The 17,087-nt window shown below is 39.5% G+C and overlaps 1 protein-coding gene across 6 annotated transcripts in view; it reads right to left on the bottom strand.

Moving 5' to 3' along the window:
- The window catches only part of ATXN7L1 (ataxin 7 like 1), a 114,111-nt gene that overhangs the window by 17,346 nt on the left and 79,678 nt on the right, over positions 1-17,087 (bottom strand). For all 6 annotated transcript variants that reach the window (XM_065049054.1, XM_065049052.1, XM_065049055.1 and 3 more), the window contains 4 exons: positions 16,400-16,622; positions 6,459-6,742; positions 1,509-1,591; positions 399-655 (listed from right to left, as the gene is read on the bottom strand). In XM_065049054.1, the coding sequence (XP_064905126.1) occupies positions 399-655; positions 1,509-1,591; positions 6,459-6,742; positions 16,400-16,622 (847 nt within the window). The remainder of the gene's footprint in view (positions 1-398; positions 656-1,508; positions 1,592-6,458; positions 6,743-16,399; positions 16,623-17,087) is intronic.

Here is a 17,087-nt window from a genome sequence, read left to right as displayed (position 1 = left end):
TCAATTATTTGGAGAGAAAAATTCTACATAAATGTACAGAATTTCACCACTGGCACCTACCCTGGTTCACATAAATAGACTTTTATTCCCCAAAGTGTCAGAATGACTCAAACGTAAACTTTCCTAATTATTACTGAATATTTTAGCAGAAAAAATGCAGTTAGTCTGAGATTCCAATCAGAGGATGGACACAACTCCTTACCCCATTCCCAATCAAATCACAGGCTACTATGGACAGTTTTAGGTTAATACAAACATAGTCTACTCTTACATTAGTATGTTTTATCATGCAATAGCTCAGATAAATACCAAATGTTTATAAAATAAGCTGTACGGAAGACTGTGACATTCCTCACAGCACCTTCAGAATGCAGCACCGCAACTGGAGAATCGCTTACCTTGGAAGTACGGAATTTGGTGGTCTGGATTTTGCAGGAGATGTTACTTTAGATTCTTGGCCAGAGTTCACTGAAGATCCGGACAGGGAGTCTGGTGCTGGTGTGGGCTGGCTCTGAAAGCTTTCCCTTGCAGACGGTGGATGCTCTTTGTCTTTTGCAACTTCTTTTTCCCTGGATCGAGCTTTGTGTTCAGCTAGAAGGATGTCAAACTGTTTTTTACGGCCTGGAACTGCTCGTCGATGATTAAGTGAATGAGTCTAAAAATAGGGTGGTTAAAAAGCATTTGTGTGTGCATGACATTGTTTATGAGTCCTCTATACTTCCGATACACCACAACTCTCAAAGATAAAATCTACTTCAAACAACTTTAGCCACAGTTATGGAAATAAAGCTGTTATTCCACATTTTCTTTGACAATTTATGAAGCAATTCTTAAGAAATGCCAACATCAAGGCTAAAATTACTTTCTGCAGCAATTTTCATATAACAGAGTCTATTGACTTACCTTTTCCAAAGCAGAAAATATAATTTCAATAAGTTTAAAATATTAAGAAATAACATCATTGTAGCTCTTAACTTACAATGAAAAATTGATTTCATTGGATTGAAAAATGTTAACAGAGTTTAAAGCAAATTTAACTGATTATCTCTACTGACAAGCAGCACATACACGTACCAATGTTCATTAGAAATGTCTTACATTGCTGCTACTTTTTGACACGAGACATTACTATTGCAAGGGCAGCCTCCAAGTAATGTAGTATACAAAAATCTTGTTAAGTTTTTACTAAAGATCGACTATACTTCAACATTGTTGCATACAGGAACCAAAAAAGGAGCATTTAAAATAACATTTGTGCTTCAACATGAAACATCAATGCTTTTTGCATAACAAAATGACAGAAAAAAAAACTTTCCAGAAATATCAGTGGAATAATGCAGATGCTCTGACTCAAAGAAACAGAATTACTCAAAACAATTACCTGAAGACAGCGTCTGAATACCATACCCATTGTCTGTTAGACAGGAGCAGGTATGACCTCTCAAACTACTGTGGTAGGATTTAAACTATAACAAAGCATCTGATATTTTATCTTCTAAGAAAAATACCTTGCAGGTGAGCGATCTTGTGCAAGGTTTCTTTGTTTCAGGATCCAGAACTCCACAGTGTTTATTTGGGTCAAATTCTCTTTCTGTTTAATGGAGGGGGGGAGAAAACAAAAATATATATTATTACAGAACTTTTAACCAGAGTAGCTATAATTTTTGCCTGATAGTAGCTAATTCAACCAGGCTCAACCCGAACCACTGCTCCCAACCCCAGCACCCCATAACAGCGGGATGTGCAGCACTCGCGGTTCTGCCTTTTTTTGTCCTTAGGTGTTTCAAGCTATTCAGAGCGAGATTTCAAGCACAGACTTCATAGAAATAAGTCTGTTTACAGAGCTGTGCTCAACAGAGTGGCCCAAACACAGGACCAAGCCAAATACCTCCAAGTTCAGCTCCCTCTGAAACGCTGGCATTTGCACATCCAGCTTCTGAGCTGGGCTGAGACACATACAGGCTGAATATCACAAGCTCTTTGAGCAACATTTCTTTGACACACTTTGACACACTCGGAAACTCTGCAAAACAACCCATGGTATCTCAAAAGTAGATGCAAGATTACCAGTGACATTTTAAAAACAAAATTTATCTAAATCTGTCCCCTAAACCTGTACAAAACTAACATGTATGTTAGTTCTTATTTCCCTAAGTGAAGGGAAGCACGGAGTTTCAAGTTTGCAGAGATTATGAAAAAAAGGCATTTACATGAATTCTACTCATGGTTAACATTAAAAGTTCATTAATATTTAATATGCTGTATTTGCATATTTCATATTCATGAATATTTTAGTATTTATATACCACAGATAGCATCACCTCCTTTAGGTTACGTTCACAAAATTTTAGGGTTTTCACTACAGTGCTTTAACAAAACTAGGGACATACACTTTTTAGTTTGTGCCACCAAAAATTCTACCATTATGTTTACACACCTTGACATTCTATGTTTTAACTGGCAGATGGGTTTGCTTTTGTTTGACAGTGGAACGTAAACCACTTGCCAAAGCCTATTTTAACTATACAGCAGTATCACATTCAGGTATAATAAACATCCTCTACTCAAATACAACATTTAATCTGAGGATCTGAAAATTCTTTATAAACAAACAAATCAGAGCTAGGATGCAGACGGCATTCACAGCCATGTTACAGTGTTACGGCAGCATCGCAGCAAGGAGAACAGCTGGAAGAAGAGACGTGAGGCCAAGTAGCCTGTTAGACAACAACTGTCAGCCACAATTACTGCCAGCTTTATGTACTCTGCTATATGGACTTATACAATGACAAAGCCAACGTCAAATAGTTATGTTATCAACCTATTAGCAGAGACATACCAAAAAGTGAGCCTGGAAAAAACAGCTGGCACTGGGTTTTTTTGTGAAATCTCCGAAGGGATGGAAATCTGTCACAAGGAGTTTCTGTGGCCTTCAGAGCACAACAGAAACAGAAAAGGAGCTGTGCCTGACTAAATGGCATAAACATTTTTTTCTGCATAATGGATGAAAACACATGTTCATAAACTAAAGGAGTTAATTACTCCTGTTTTTCCCATGTATGGCATTTCTATCACAATTTCCTGAATCTCTTGCCTAAAAACTTTCAATGAAAATGTTAAAAAACCCAAACAAAATAGACTATATGGACTTATAAATACGCCTTCAAATGAAGAATCCTGAGGGCAATCATAAGGCTGTGGAATGGGCTCTCAAAGTCACCAAGTGAGGACTGTTTTGAGCCAACTGGGAAACATAAAATACTTCAAAAATCAGAAGTGCTCCCTTTGGGAACATCCAGATTGCTACTTGTCAGTAAGTGTCCCGACCAAAAAAGACTCGTGGGACTGATTATAGCAAAGCCAGTTTTCAGGAAACCATATAGAGGTAAAAATCAGCAGAATGAATTATAGTCAGAAAAAGTGGAAGCCTACACCATCTACCGAACAACAAAATTACATGTTTTCCCTGAGAAAGAGAAAACATTAAACAAACAGGAAACCGCTTCTCCGGGCTGAAACGTGCGCGGCTGCTCCAGAGCAACCACAGACAGCCAGTTGCCAGCTACAGACAGGCCTGGTTTGGGCAACGCATTAAATGAAGATTATCACCTTCTTATCAATAACAAAATGCAGCTTCTCGCTACCTCAGTATTAGGAGCTGTGTAGCTTGAGAAGCCCGTGGCTCTTGTGCACAGGCACATCTTGAGAAACCTGCTTCTCTAGAACAGAGTGCACTTCTTTGTGTTTGGTGGATGCAGTGAAGATGCACTACGACCTCGCTGCAAGAAGAGGAATGGCCAATACTGAAGCGTCTCAAACTCCTGTTTGCAACACAACAGATATTCTTGGTGTAAACTAGACACCTCCAGTCTTCAACTTCACCTCAAAAAGGTCAAGAACTAAGGAAGATTTAGGAGAAAAAATAGGTTTTTTGCAGCTTGCTACTAGGGAATACTGATCCACTTGTGCTGGGCAGGTACACACTGTCTTTTGTGGTTCCATGAGCTGTTTCCTCTCTCAGCAGTGACAGTGATCCTGAAAAGAGGGCAGGTTCATTCATCACCCAAACAAGCACTGGCTCTCAGCAAAGGAAATACACAAACTTCACCACAGACAGTGAAATGGTATGAAAGAGAGTGCAGGGTGCTAAAAAGGAAAAAAAAACAAATGTAAACTGGCCAGAGCTATTAAGGAGCTTCAAAAATTAACAGCTGTACAGTTCCATAGCAGCAGACTGAGGGAAACCTAAATCCCCTAACCACTGTCTCATCCTTTTAACGTTAAATGAATGAAATTTATGGCATATCTAGAATAATCATCTCATTGACCTTCCCAGATCTGTTTCTCAGCCTTTGCATAGTTCTGTATAATAATGGAGAGGAATCCATCACCGTGACACACAACCTACAGGCAATTCATCTCCAGTGCTCTCAGGACTTCTATTTGCATCACTGCTAAATGATTGTGTTGCTGCATCCATACACGAGGCATCAGAAGCAAGACTGAGCGGATTCTTAATCTGATGACAGAGGAGTTTTTTAAAAAGTATAAATTCTGTGGATCTGTTAACCATATAAAAGTAAATGAGTGCCTATCAGAGAGCTCAAACAGTCCTGCACACAGTCCCAGCCTATTTGGAAATCTCCCCAGCAAAGTGTTCCCCAGCCTGGGAGACACTGCAAGGGACAGCTGGGACACAACAGCGATGGAGTCTCCTCCACAGCAAAGTGAACACGCTGAAGGAAGGACCTACAGAAACCATTCTCCTTTGTCAACACATTTCAGCAGCATATGTACAAAAAAAGGTGCAAGTATCACCTGCCCTGCGGTGGTATGGGGTGACATAAGAAAAACAAGTATCTCAAGATGCATCAGTTTCAATTGCCAGTAGGAATTTAGAATTCATTAGCTAAATCAAGCGGCTAAACCACTAAAGGAAATAATAGTTTAAGAGAAAAAAAAAATATAGATTTTTTTATTAGAATAACAAATTGCATCTTAGCAAGTGAAATGTAAGGTTTAAAAGCCTAATCAGCTACTTTCTCTAAATATTTTTTTCATTTTGTGTAACACTACCGTGAACAAGGGTTCTGTTTTCTTAAGATGCCACCTTCAACTAGCTAAGAATGCAATCAGTGTTCTGAATGCGCTGAGGCAATGGCATTGTTCCATACCCCACACAGCCCCAGCAAACACCTCGCGCTGGTCTGGAATCAAGCCAAGGTGGCAGCACCACAGGCCAGCTGCCAAATTTGAGAAAACAAAAAAAATAAACCCGATATTCAGTCAACAAGTCGGGCACACTCATTAAGTGAAAATGAAATGATTTCTCTTGTACAACTTACACTTGGTTCATAACTAGTGCACGTTTAGAAACCATGTGAACTTTCTGCCAAACTGACAATCTAATGTGGATCACGCTGCCATTAGCAAAATTAGCCTTTCAGTACACACAAGAAGTTCCTGCCCAAATCACAAAGTACTGCCAGCTGATGAATAGACTCTGCGCAGCTTCTGAAGCCGTAAACTTGAGTCAGTTACTTTTGTTAAAAATGAAAAAAAAAACCTCAAAACACTTCTATTTCCTTTCATACAGAATAAAAATATGTTTTCAAGCTTTAAGGGGCAAATTCTCCACTCGCTGCCCAACAGCTGGCATGGAAACTCCCTGGAAAATAATTCTTACTCCCAACGGATGGCAACCTTTGGAAGGCTGCCCTTCCACAATGAGGCGTTCTGTGCTTTGGTGGCAGATTTGCACAGGGACCTACATCCTCAGCTCTGCCCACGGCCACCCAGGGCACTTCCACAGTCACGGCCGCTCCCTCAATCCCACCATCCCGGCTTCCCGAGACGGATCCAGATCCCCACGCCACAAACGTCTTCACTCGTCTGAGTCACAAGGGGGAGAGGGGTGGAGGGGAATGACAACTTTGAAGGCTTGCCAAGCACTGCCCGTGCCTTCTGAGAATTTTCTGTTATTTAAAACTAAGAAAGAAGACTATTTAAATAATCATGACTTGGTGGATAATGAAATATCCTAAACCTCAACTGTTCGACTTGATCATGACTACCCTAAAGTCACTCCACCAAGGCACATTTTCTTTTGTTGTAAACACCCAACATATAAAATGGCTTGAGGAAGACTTCTGCCTTTGTGTTTTAATGAACTTACTTCCTTGAAAAATGATATATGGCCTGTTGACCAGGTGAGAAATGCATTAAACACTCTATCATTTCAAGCTAAACACAATGTGTACTTAGAAAATACTTTACACATGCTAAGAGTGTGAAAGCTTTCTTTGTCATATATGTAAACTGGCATCTTACAGTTTAAAAAACAAACCAACCAACCAAAACCAGGCTACAGCATTTTATTAGGACATTATTTTTGAGCTCTAGAAATATTAATGAAGAAAGATGGACTACATCAAATGGTGAACTACAACATCACTCACCTGAAAGTCTTTTGTAAGGCTTGTTACTGCTTTTAGTGCCATTTTGGTGTTTCTTGTCTATCGATGGAGCTAGAATTCCTTTGCCGTTCAGAATCTTTTCTGGTGACGGTGGCACTGACTTGGATGTCAAACCAGATTTGACCAAAGTTGGAGCAGGTATGGTGGAGGAAGAGGCCGAGGAAGAGGTGATGGTGGTAGTGGTTGCAGAATTCATTTTAACGTTGGCACCATCTGCCTTCACCAGGTTAGGAATTTTCTCTAGACTGACTACTGGAACAGGAACGCTGCAAAACCAAAGAAAAATCTTCAAGTTGTATTTTCTGTACCAAAGATTCCCTTCCACAGACACAAAAATTTCGATGCAACTAACACAATAACTTCAGATTAGACTAGAATGAAATACTTAGAACCATTATTGCCTATTTTTGTTCAATCAAATGTTTACATAACCAGGCACTTGTAAAGCCTGGCAATGTAGAAAATTATGAAAATGAACCTTTGTGGGGTTTTTTAAGATCCTTCCCGTGCTATTAATAAACAAAATAAGTCATCGGCACTAAGCAAAACATACCGCCTTACATATGTGGTCTCATGCCTTTAACACAAGCACCTACCAGGTATGTGTACACAGTACTAAACTCACCATGATAATGAAGTAGTTTGCTAACGCTATCGATATATTGAAACAGACACAAAAATAACTATTTTGCTCAGAAGTGTCTGAATGACATACAAGTTCTGGAAACCAGGAGAAAAGAGACTTTAAGCATAGAAATCCTAACAGCAGGCCCTTCAAAAGTATTAAAATCCTTGATGAATCGAGCGTTACTAAAATGTATTTTTCGTAAAATCTTGTGAACATAAAAATAAAAATTCACAATATAATTATTAGCTTAGTTCTCCCTTTTCAAAATAAAGCTTGCGGTAACTACTCCTGATTAGTTAAGTGACACAAACATTACCTTCTCAATTTGGCAGCAAAAAAGATTAAGACAAGTCATTTTCAATTCCATTGTTTTAACATTTTTGTCTCCTGTGTGCACAAGGAAATAAACCAGCAACAGTAGCTGCTTTTTACCTACCCAACAACTCCAAAATTGTGTGTCTTGTGACTACCAATTAGTACATAATACATAAATGATATACCCCTCCTTACTCAAACAAACCCAGCGAGAAAACACTAATTGATTAAACTAAATGGTCAGGACTTTAAGCCCAGGTTTCACTGGAGGTCGCAAATGAAAACCTCTCACTTGTTCAGTTCTTCCCATTCACTGCCTGAAGAGTTGCTCTCGCCAAATAGCTGACTATCTGCCTTGTAAGCAAATTCACACAGGGATCATGCAAAAATGACAATTTTCAGACTATCACTCATATTGAGCAAATGAAAGAAACACAAGTTTTCTTAAATACCAATGCAATGGCGATGTTTAAAAGGTAAAACGAATTCCTCTAAAAGCAGGAGAGTCTCCTGAACAGTATTCCTATCTCTCCCTTTATGAATTGCACAGAGCTAAGCTAACATCCCTAATTCTAATCCCCAGCATAAAGGTAACAGGCGAGGAGGTTGTCCCACATAGAAAAAACTTCTTAAAACTTGGGGATTCTTTAATCTATTATTATCTTAAAGGTTTAACTTGATGTACATGCTTGAAGATAAAATGAAACACGTATAAAGAGTGTGAAATTACTCCTTAGGAAACTGTACTCCAAGAACAGTGTGTTCTCGCAGGTCACTGCAGCAGTTCCGCGTGGCAGCGCGGAGCTTCTACAAGCACATCACTCAAGTGACACCTGCTGAACACAGAACCGCTGTTAAATGAGTAGCTATTCTGAAGTCCAGGGCCTTGTGCCAGTGCAGGTAACAGGGTTTCTTGCCAGAGGCCACGCTGGTGTGAGTGCCCCAGGACAGGCAACATTTGCCCCTCTGTGCATCACTGTACAGTTTGGGGCTTCCCCCATTCACAAGTCTCACATAATTTCCATCTTTTGTGTCTGGAAAATGTCACCTTCTCGGCATTCCTCCCACGGAAGGAATGGTTAGCAGGTGCAGAGTTTCTACAATCAGAAAAAGAGGCCTTGGTGATGGATTCTCCGTGGGACACCCTTTGGAAAGGTCGGGAGCGGGGCCCAGAATAACTCCAGTCCTGACCCTCCTGTGGTTCTGCAAACCTCTGTTTGCCCATAGCTGCGGAGGATGATAAACAGCAAGGGCAGCATGTACGGCTGGAGGGGACTCTCCCACGCTGGAAAGTTGTTTGCCTTTGTTCTAAGGGTATTTTAACATACAACAATGTAGAAACTTTGATATAAACAATATCTATATAAAACTAAAAATATCTAGACACCAAGACATATTCTTGAGCTGGAATTAAATAATATGAAACTTCTGTATCCTATGGTACCATAAATACAGCAGTCAGCCTGTCAGAAGACAGATCCGTCTGCAGTGAAAGGTGGAGCGCTGGCCACTAATTAAACAAAAAAAATTAACTGACTCACAAAGCCAGAATTGCATGAAGTATTTCAATGACAATGCAAACATGAAGCTACAGGAAAGAAGATTTGATCCTCTGTCTACTTTTCAAACATGCTCTGAACTTATTAAGCTAAATGACAGACAGCAATTATAACAACTCAAGGTAGGAATTATTTTTTTTCCTTTTAAACAGACGACAATTACATTTCCTGAAAATATAAGATGTATTTACTCTAGATCAAGTAGTTTACTATATAAAACTATGTAAAAACATATGAACAAGTCTTCCTGCTTGGTTTCTAACATCTATCTTAATTCAAAGCATCGATACAAAGTGAAGGGGTCGAGGGTATTTTCTGGTCTCGTGGCAAAAGACGGTTAAAATGCAAGTTTCTGCCTTTTGCAATGCTCAGAAGCTCAAAGAGCGGCGCACACACAGATGGATCACTCTGATAATCAACAAGGCCCAGGGGAGGGAACTCAGTTCTGTTACAGATCAACCAGTCAACTTTCATTACGCGTTTCATTGCGATGCAGAAAAAACCCCAACAAACTCAAGTATGTGAAGACACACAATCTACAGGAATTATTTGAGATTTTAGAAACTACAATAGATAATTTATTTATTTTTTTTTTAGCTCTAAGTGTGCACTGCATTCAATAGTAACGAAGTCTTGTTTCATCTTAGCATAGCGCATAAAGATGAATCGATAACCAAAAGGCAAATTGCAGGCTGCACATGACTGGTGACCATGGTCTGCTACTAAGGACTAAAAAGGTAAATAAATCACAAATCCTTATATGTATATTTCACAGTTAAAGAGAGTTCTTTTCCCAAACTGAGTTGAGTGAAAACTGAGGATTTCTTCTAAAAGTTTGTTGGAAAGATGTAAAATAGGCCCTTAGTCTTATTTACTATATTTTTAAAAGAATTTTTGAATTAAGAGCCTGTTTAGATTCATTAAAGACAACTGGTGAAAGGGACACTTAGAAAAGCAACATGCAACAAATAAAAAAACCCAGGAAAAGCACATGATAATCACTAATAATGAGAAAAATAGGAGTAGACATTTGCCAAAGACAGGCAAGAAAAATCTGTATTCAGTAAAGGCAAGTTTATTTTTTTTTAAAAGCAATTCTAATAATAATAGCAGTGTGTACCTAAAGGGCAGTAAAATAGTTATTAGCCATGCAAAAATTACAGAAATGTTCAGTATTTCTTCAGTACCAAGAAGGAAGCAGGACAACGCTCTCCAATCAGATCCAATCAGATGGTTTTTTATTCCCTTGGTAAGTGTAAAGTGCCAGCTGAAAAATCATGGGGTTTTTTTACATAAGCAAATGTGGATAATATGGCCAGCAGTCCCAAAAGAGCTGGAGAGATGTTGGGTCTCAGTGTATTAATTTCTAATTGAACCTTCGAATATTTGGCAACTTGGCGAAGCCAGCCGAGTGCTGCTGTTGCATCCACGCTGAAAACCCAAATGTCTTGGAAGAAATAATGGAAAAACTAATAAAAAATAAACTGATAAACAAGTCGTTCACGTGGTTTTGCTGAAAATCAGATCTTGGAAAAGAAATTTGGTTTTACTGTTTGATGAGGTTACCAGTTAAGCTGACAAAGATAACTGTGAAAATGTTACGACTTTTTATAAAACACAAATAAAACCAGTTTAAAAGCAAATATTAAGCAACATAAAATTTAAAACTAGTTTTTTAGAGATTTATGATTCAATAAGGGTGCTTGCTAGGAGGACTTTCTAGCCATCATTACCAAGTCTGACATGATCGAAAACTTCATTGGTCTTAAGAAAAAAGTATAAGACTATTGGTGATAACATTTGGTGATGGAATCAGGATCGAGGGAAACTAAATTATGAAGAGCTGAAGGCAGTTGTAAAAAGTAGCACAGAGTGTTTTGGTAAAGGTCATTAATTCAAAAAGATATTTTATTATAAGCAAAGTTACACATGAAATAACAAACTATTCAGTCTGCAGTGAGATATGGGGAAAAAACATACTGGAAAATAATTACAAAAATATTTAGTGCTCACAGTGGATAAGCAATATGAGCTTATATTGTATTGTTGTGTACATTAAAAAAGGGATATGGCAAATAAGACTAAGGAGCAAACTGAGTTTTCTCATGTCCCTGGTTTTACTGATACTGATACAGTATGGGTTCCAGCATTGCTGACCAGTGGCCCCATGGCAATGTTGATGAATTAGAAGGGAACTAGAAAAAGGCTACAAAAGTATCACAGGGCTACACAAAGCGCCTGATCATGACAGGCTGCAAAAGCTCATTCTCTTTGTCAGATAAGATAAGTGATTTCCTTCTACTTCCTCACGTTCTTGGTCAGGCAGTTGGACTAGAAGATCATTGTAGGTCCCTTCTGACTGAAACAGTTCAGTCTAGTCTAACAACTCCTGCAGCAGAACCCGTGGCAAACTCCTGAAACAAGACTGAATTTCCCTCCTAAGTATCTTGTAGCAATTCTTTTTATTTCCAAGCCATTGCTTGTCACTGTCATTCCCAAGCAAGAAAAATAACTGTAGTGTGTCACAACACTCCTCACATGTGTAGCTCCTTATTACCTCTGTTTTCCCTTCCTCAGGCTTTTAAAAATTATTTTTCTTTGCTGTTATGTAATTTGGCTGGTTTTACTTTTTTTTTTTGGTTACTCATAACTACATTAATTTTAAAATCTCAGCCACTGACTCAACTCTTTTCAAATTTGGGAGAAAAGCAGTTCACAAACATTTAAAACCATAAAACATTGTTCTATTCTACATTGCTAGGATTGCCTCTACAATGTAATGAAGTATTTGTGATTTTGTGGTTAGAATATGCGGCCCAACTTAACTCTGCTGAATTTTGTTTCCAATTCCATGCAGCATTAGGAATATCCTTAAATCTTCACCAGCTTCACCTTCTCAACCTCAGTATGAAAAATTTCCTCACACAAAGAAATAAAGACTAAGAGATGATTAAAAAATACCTCTTGAAAAGTGACATGATAAATTTTAAATTATTACCCACAGGTATAACTTCGTGATCCTATTTCTGTTTACGGAAAGACTGTCAGTTTTCCACATGTTAATGAAAACCACATCATTTCCATCTCATTGTCAGAACTTCTGGCAGGCCATGGCTAATCCTCACGGAGGAAGATCAAGGACAATTGCTTCAGCTGGTGCCACAGGGCCAGCTTACTTTAACACTTTACCCCAGGGCTACATTTATACAGTCCTAAAATTACATCTGGCCCTTTGAAGGCAACTGTGAGGCTGATGTGGCCCCTGGTGAGGGTGAGTTTGACGGCCCTGCTTTACCCCTGCTCAGGATTATGGGTGGGTGGGAGTGAACACCTGTTGCATCACAGCACCCAGATCCCCCAGGGCAGTGCTCAGAAGCGGCGCTGGGGCACGGCAACACAAGCGGCATAAAGGGTAAGTATCTGGGGTATCCTTATTAATTATGATTTTTTGTTGTTATTACTACTAACCATCTTACTCTGCCTTTTTCTCTCTATTTTCTACCCTTTTGCCTCCTACTATCTTAACTGCAACCTTCAGGAAACGACGGTTGGCATTTATCCCGTGCACAGAGCAGTGCTGCTCCAGCACCGCTCCGTTCTCTGAGCACTGCTGTATTCATAGCAATGATGTTAGAGAGATATAGGGAGAAAATCAGGGCTGGCAGATATTTCTGTACGATGGATTCACAATAATCCTTCACATTCCAGCTACAAGAAGGGAAGTATTAAAACAGCAGCTATAAAAATGAAGCAATTCCAGATCTCTTTCATCTGATTGTTCTGGTCACGTTTTTTAATACATTATCTGAGGAGCAACCCGAACCTCTGCAGCGCCTCTCAGAACAACACAGGATGTGAAGAGGAGAAAGAGCTGCTCAGTCAGTGTTTTAGATGATGACTCAACCAAAACTACAATGAATTAAACAGTGGAAGAGTTGCATCTCCATGCAGGCAGGCACGACAACAGACAGGTCCTCTGGGCCACGCTGCTGCAGAAGCCATTGCTGAAATAGCACTGCTAATCGCACCAGCTAAAATTTAGAAGAGATGCTGTGTGAAAGAATCAGGGAAGCGCAACAAAGGTTATTCCAGGTCTGGAAAGCGGCCATTACAAGTGGTACAATTCCCGAATTAAGCAAATTTGGTAACTCTCTGGATGAACCTCTGTCAAGTATTTGTAGGAGGAGACTGCAATGTAACAGAAACCAGCACTGAATAACTGGAGCTTCTGAGGATGATAAACCACAACACACTTGGATACAAGATTAATCCTATTTGCATTTTTGAGACAAACGTATATGTGTCAATTATTTCTTTCTAGAAGATAAGTGGGTGAAATTCTATGGCTTTTGCAGAGAGCTGAATGGAAGATATAATCTTATCTTAAAAATAAATTTTACAAACCATTTGTCCTTTAAGAAAATCAGACCTGCTGAATATTTTCTAGAATTCTAAATAAAAAAAAAATCCCCTAATACAATAGGAACAAACACTTTCTTCCACAACAGCTGCCAGCTCTCTATAACCTGTGATGATTATCTGACTGATTTTGTTCTTTAACAAGTCACGTTATCCAAGGCACGTAACACTAAATTTTGAGAGACATACTGATCTCTACTTCAGACTGTTCATTATTCGTTATGTGATGACTACAATATCTTTAACTGCTATATGCCTCGTTTTTCCCCAGTGGTAAACAAAACCACAGTACTGTCTCCCAGAGGAGCTGTAAGAACTGGGTAATTCAGAGGTACAACTACCAACGCTCACTGCCAAAGTATTAACAGGGCAGTACAACAGTTTTAAACAGCTAAAGCTATCTTGTTAATCATCAGTAAACGCTTGGGATGTTCCCACTAAAAGGAAAAGGGATTGGTGGAAATGCTCAGTTATTTTGTTCCCTTCCAGCTTTTACTGACTGACAGAATGCCATCTGTTGCCAGAACGGAAGATACTGTTTATAGTCAGTATGCTGAGATGCAACTTGCTGTCTGTAACACTAGGATGAGAAACAGGTTTATAGTTAAGAGTGTTAATACTCTAAAGTCTTTTCTGCTTTTCTTTTAATTAGACTTAAAAAAAATTACTCCCCTATAAAATTCCTCTCCAGCTTCTAGAAGAAAAGGTCACTATTCAGTCAAGAATACTTTTTAAAAATAGTAAATGAGGCACTTACACGTTAACTAGAATAGCCTCTATCTCGGCTGTGTGTATGGGTGTGAGTAATGTAAACATCCGTATTTTCTGTTTTCAGAATTATACACCAAAGTTGTCCAGAATGCTCATCGTGCTTATAGAGATGGTGGGTTCAGATTTATAGGAAGATCAGATTTCGATCACGTTTGTCCCAGTGCATGGTAAATTCTACAGCTAGGCAGAGGCTGCTGTCTCTGAAATCACACAAACTACTGCATGTTTCAGGCAGAAAACATGAGCTTTTATATTACTTTAACATAATTTGAGTTTATAGTTTGTCTCATGGGTGAATGGTTTGCACTAGATTATTTACTGCTTTAAGGCAGTTATGTCCAGAAACCCTACCTAAAATTATGACCTTCTTATGCCAAATATTACATATAAAAGGGAAGGATCTTTACACACTAAGCAGATAAAACTTAAGAAAAAGGAAGTCGTACTATCTCAAGTTCACAGACACAGAACTAGGGCCAAGGAGATGGACTCGCAAGAGCAGCCTGTGCAGAACGAGGGACCGAACCCAGATCCCGAGTCACCAACCTGGTGATCTCATCACAAACCGTCTTTTCTATAGATAACTTAAGACCAAATAGTTTCTTATGGGATAAAATAGTGACCCAGTTCTGCTCTCGTTTACATTTTTGCAACTTGGCTGCTGTCGTTGCAGTCACGGGAGGATGGGCCTGCAAGTCTCAAAGCCTATATGTGTATATATATCACAGTACATGATGTAAGACTCTCCCAAAATAGTGAGTTTTGCAGCCAAGAATTTTCTTCTGTCTTCTTATAAGGTATCAAACATTATCAAAACACAGAATGAGCTCCAAGAGCAGCTGCAGTTGAAGATAAATGACTATAACCAGTAAGTTTTCACGAATATCAGTTAAGCAAATATTAAGAACTCTGCAAAAAATTACCCTGCTGGTTAAAAGCATCAGTTTTAATGGCTGATACTGTAATGGAAGATGGACCATAAAGATAGCAAACTGGGTCAATATCACACTTGCTATATGCATCTTACAAAAGCAGACATTTGACAGAACATCAGAGAAGTAACCCCGTTCTTTTTCCTCTTCCTATATATATTTTTTCCTTTTTCAAATTTAAAAACATTCCAGTTTCCTCCCTTAGAAAATGTAGAGGCTTAAACTGTAAACTTAGATGAGAATATGGAATCTTTTTTAATGATTATGAAATATACATATAATTGTAGAATCATTTAGGTTGGAAAAGACCTTTAAGATCATCAAGTTCAACCACTAACCCGACACTGCCAAATCCACCTCCAAACCATGTCCCTAAGAACCTCATTTACACATCTTTTAAACACCTCCAGGGATGGTGACTCCACCACTTCCCTGGGCAGCCTGTTCCAATGACTGACAACTCTTTCATTGAAGAATTTTTTCCTGATATCCAATCTGAACCTCCCCTGGCACAACTTGAGGCCATTTCCTCTTGTCCTGTCACTTGTTACCTGGGACAAGAGACCAACCCCCTCCATGCTACACCCTCCTTTCAGGTAGTTGTAGACAGCAGTAAGGTCTCCCCTCAGCCTCCTGTTCTCCAGGCTGAACAGCCCCAGTTCCCTCAGCTGCTCCTCATCACATTTGTGCTCCAGGCCTCTCACCAGTGTCATTGCTCTTTGGACATGCTGCAGCACCCCAATGTCTTTCTTGTCATGAGAGGCCCAAAACTGACCCCAGGATTCCAGGTGGGGCCTCACCAGTGCTGAGTACAGTGGCACAATCACTTCTCTAGTCCTGCTGGCCACACTATTCCTGATACAAGCCAGGATGCTGTTGGCCTTTTTAGCCACCTGGGCACACTGCTGGCTCATGTTCAGCTGCTGTCAATCAACACCCCCAGGTCCTTTTCCCCCAGGCACTTTCCAGCCACTGTTCCCTGAGCCTGTAGCGCTGCCTGGGGTTGTTGCGACCCAAGAGCAGGACCCGGCACTTGGCCTTGTTGAACCTCATACAGTTGGGCTCAGCCCAATGATCCAGCTGGTCCAGATCCCTCTGTATGGTCTTTCTGCCCTTCAACAGATCAACACTCCCACCCAACTTGGTGTCATCTGCAGACTTACTGAGGGTGCACTCAATACCCTTGTCCAGATCACTGATGAAGAGATTAAACAGAACTGGCCCCCATACTAGAACACAAAGATACTTGCTATTTTTTTTAACACAAACATCTTTGGTAACTATTATTTTGGTACTTACCATGGTTTATCCCGTGGTACTTTTGAAGGAAAGACTGTGTGCTGTTTGCTACTGGAGGTAAGTAGATTGTCTTTGGGCGTTTTGAATGGCTTTGAGTTGCTGCTGACAGGGTTATGGCCGCTGATACAGGATTTCGGTTTCATCTGTACTAGGGATGTCCTGGAATTGCAGGCTGGAGAAGCTGGAGAAGGGGAAGGTTTACACATTGAACCGTGTCTTCGTTCTGTAATGGAAAAATAATAAGCTTTACAACACTTCACAGGCTTAAAGAAAAAAAAGAAGTCAGGGAAGAGGAAATTGTTCCTAGTTACAATGATTTCATCACTCAGAAGAACACCAGTTCATTACTGCTGTGAATGTAATCAAGCCACATGATAATGAAACAAAATTAACTCGTGTGGAGCTCTGAAAAATGTAAAATCTAGTAAAATAAATGCTGATAATCTCCCACAAAATTTCATCAAGAAACCTCAAACCATTTTTTCAGCAATAAGCAACCACCAGCAGCTGTGTGAGGTACTCCTAGCTCTTTCACCTAAAGAAATAGTATGTAACAACAGCTCAGATGACCCAGTGAAATACTCTGTGACAGATGTGAGATTGCTCCTATAATGATTTATGAAGAATTCATGTGACCTGGTTATTGGGCAGTTTACATTATGACTACTTTATTTCAAGTTTAATGTGA

The sequence above is a fragment of the Columba livia genome, chromosome 1 (genome assembly GCF_036013475.1).
Source record: "Columba livia isolate bColLiv1 breed racing homer chromosome 1, bColLiv1.pat.W.v2, whole genome shotgun sequence".
Taxonomy (NCBI): Eukaryota; Metazoa; Chordata; class Aves; order Columbiformes; family Columbidae; genus Columba; species Columba livia.
Note: the sequence above shows the minus strand (reverse complement) of the source record. Positions and strands in the feature narration are given on the sequence as shown.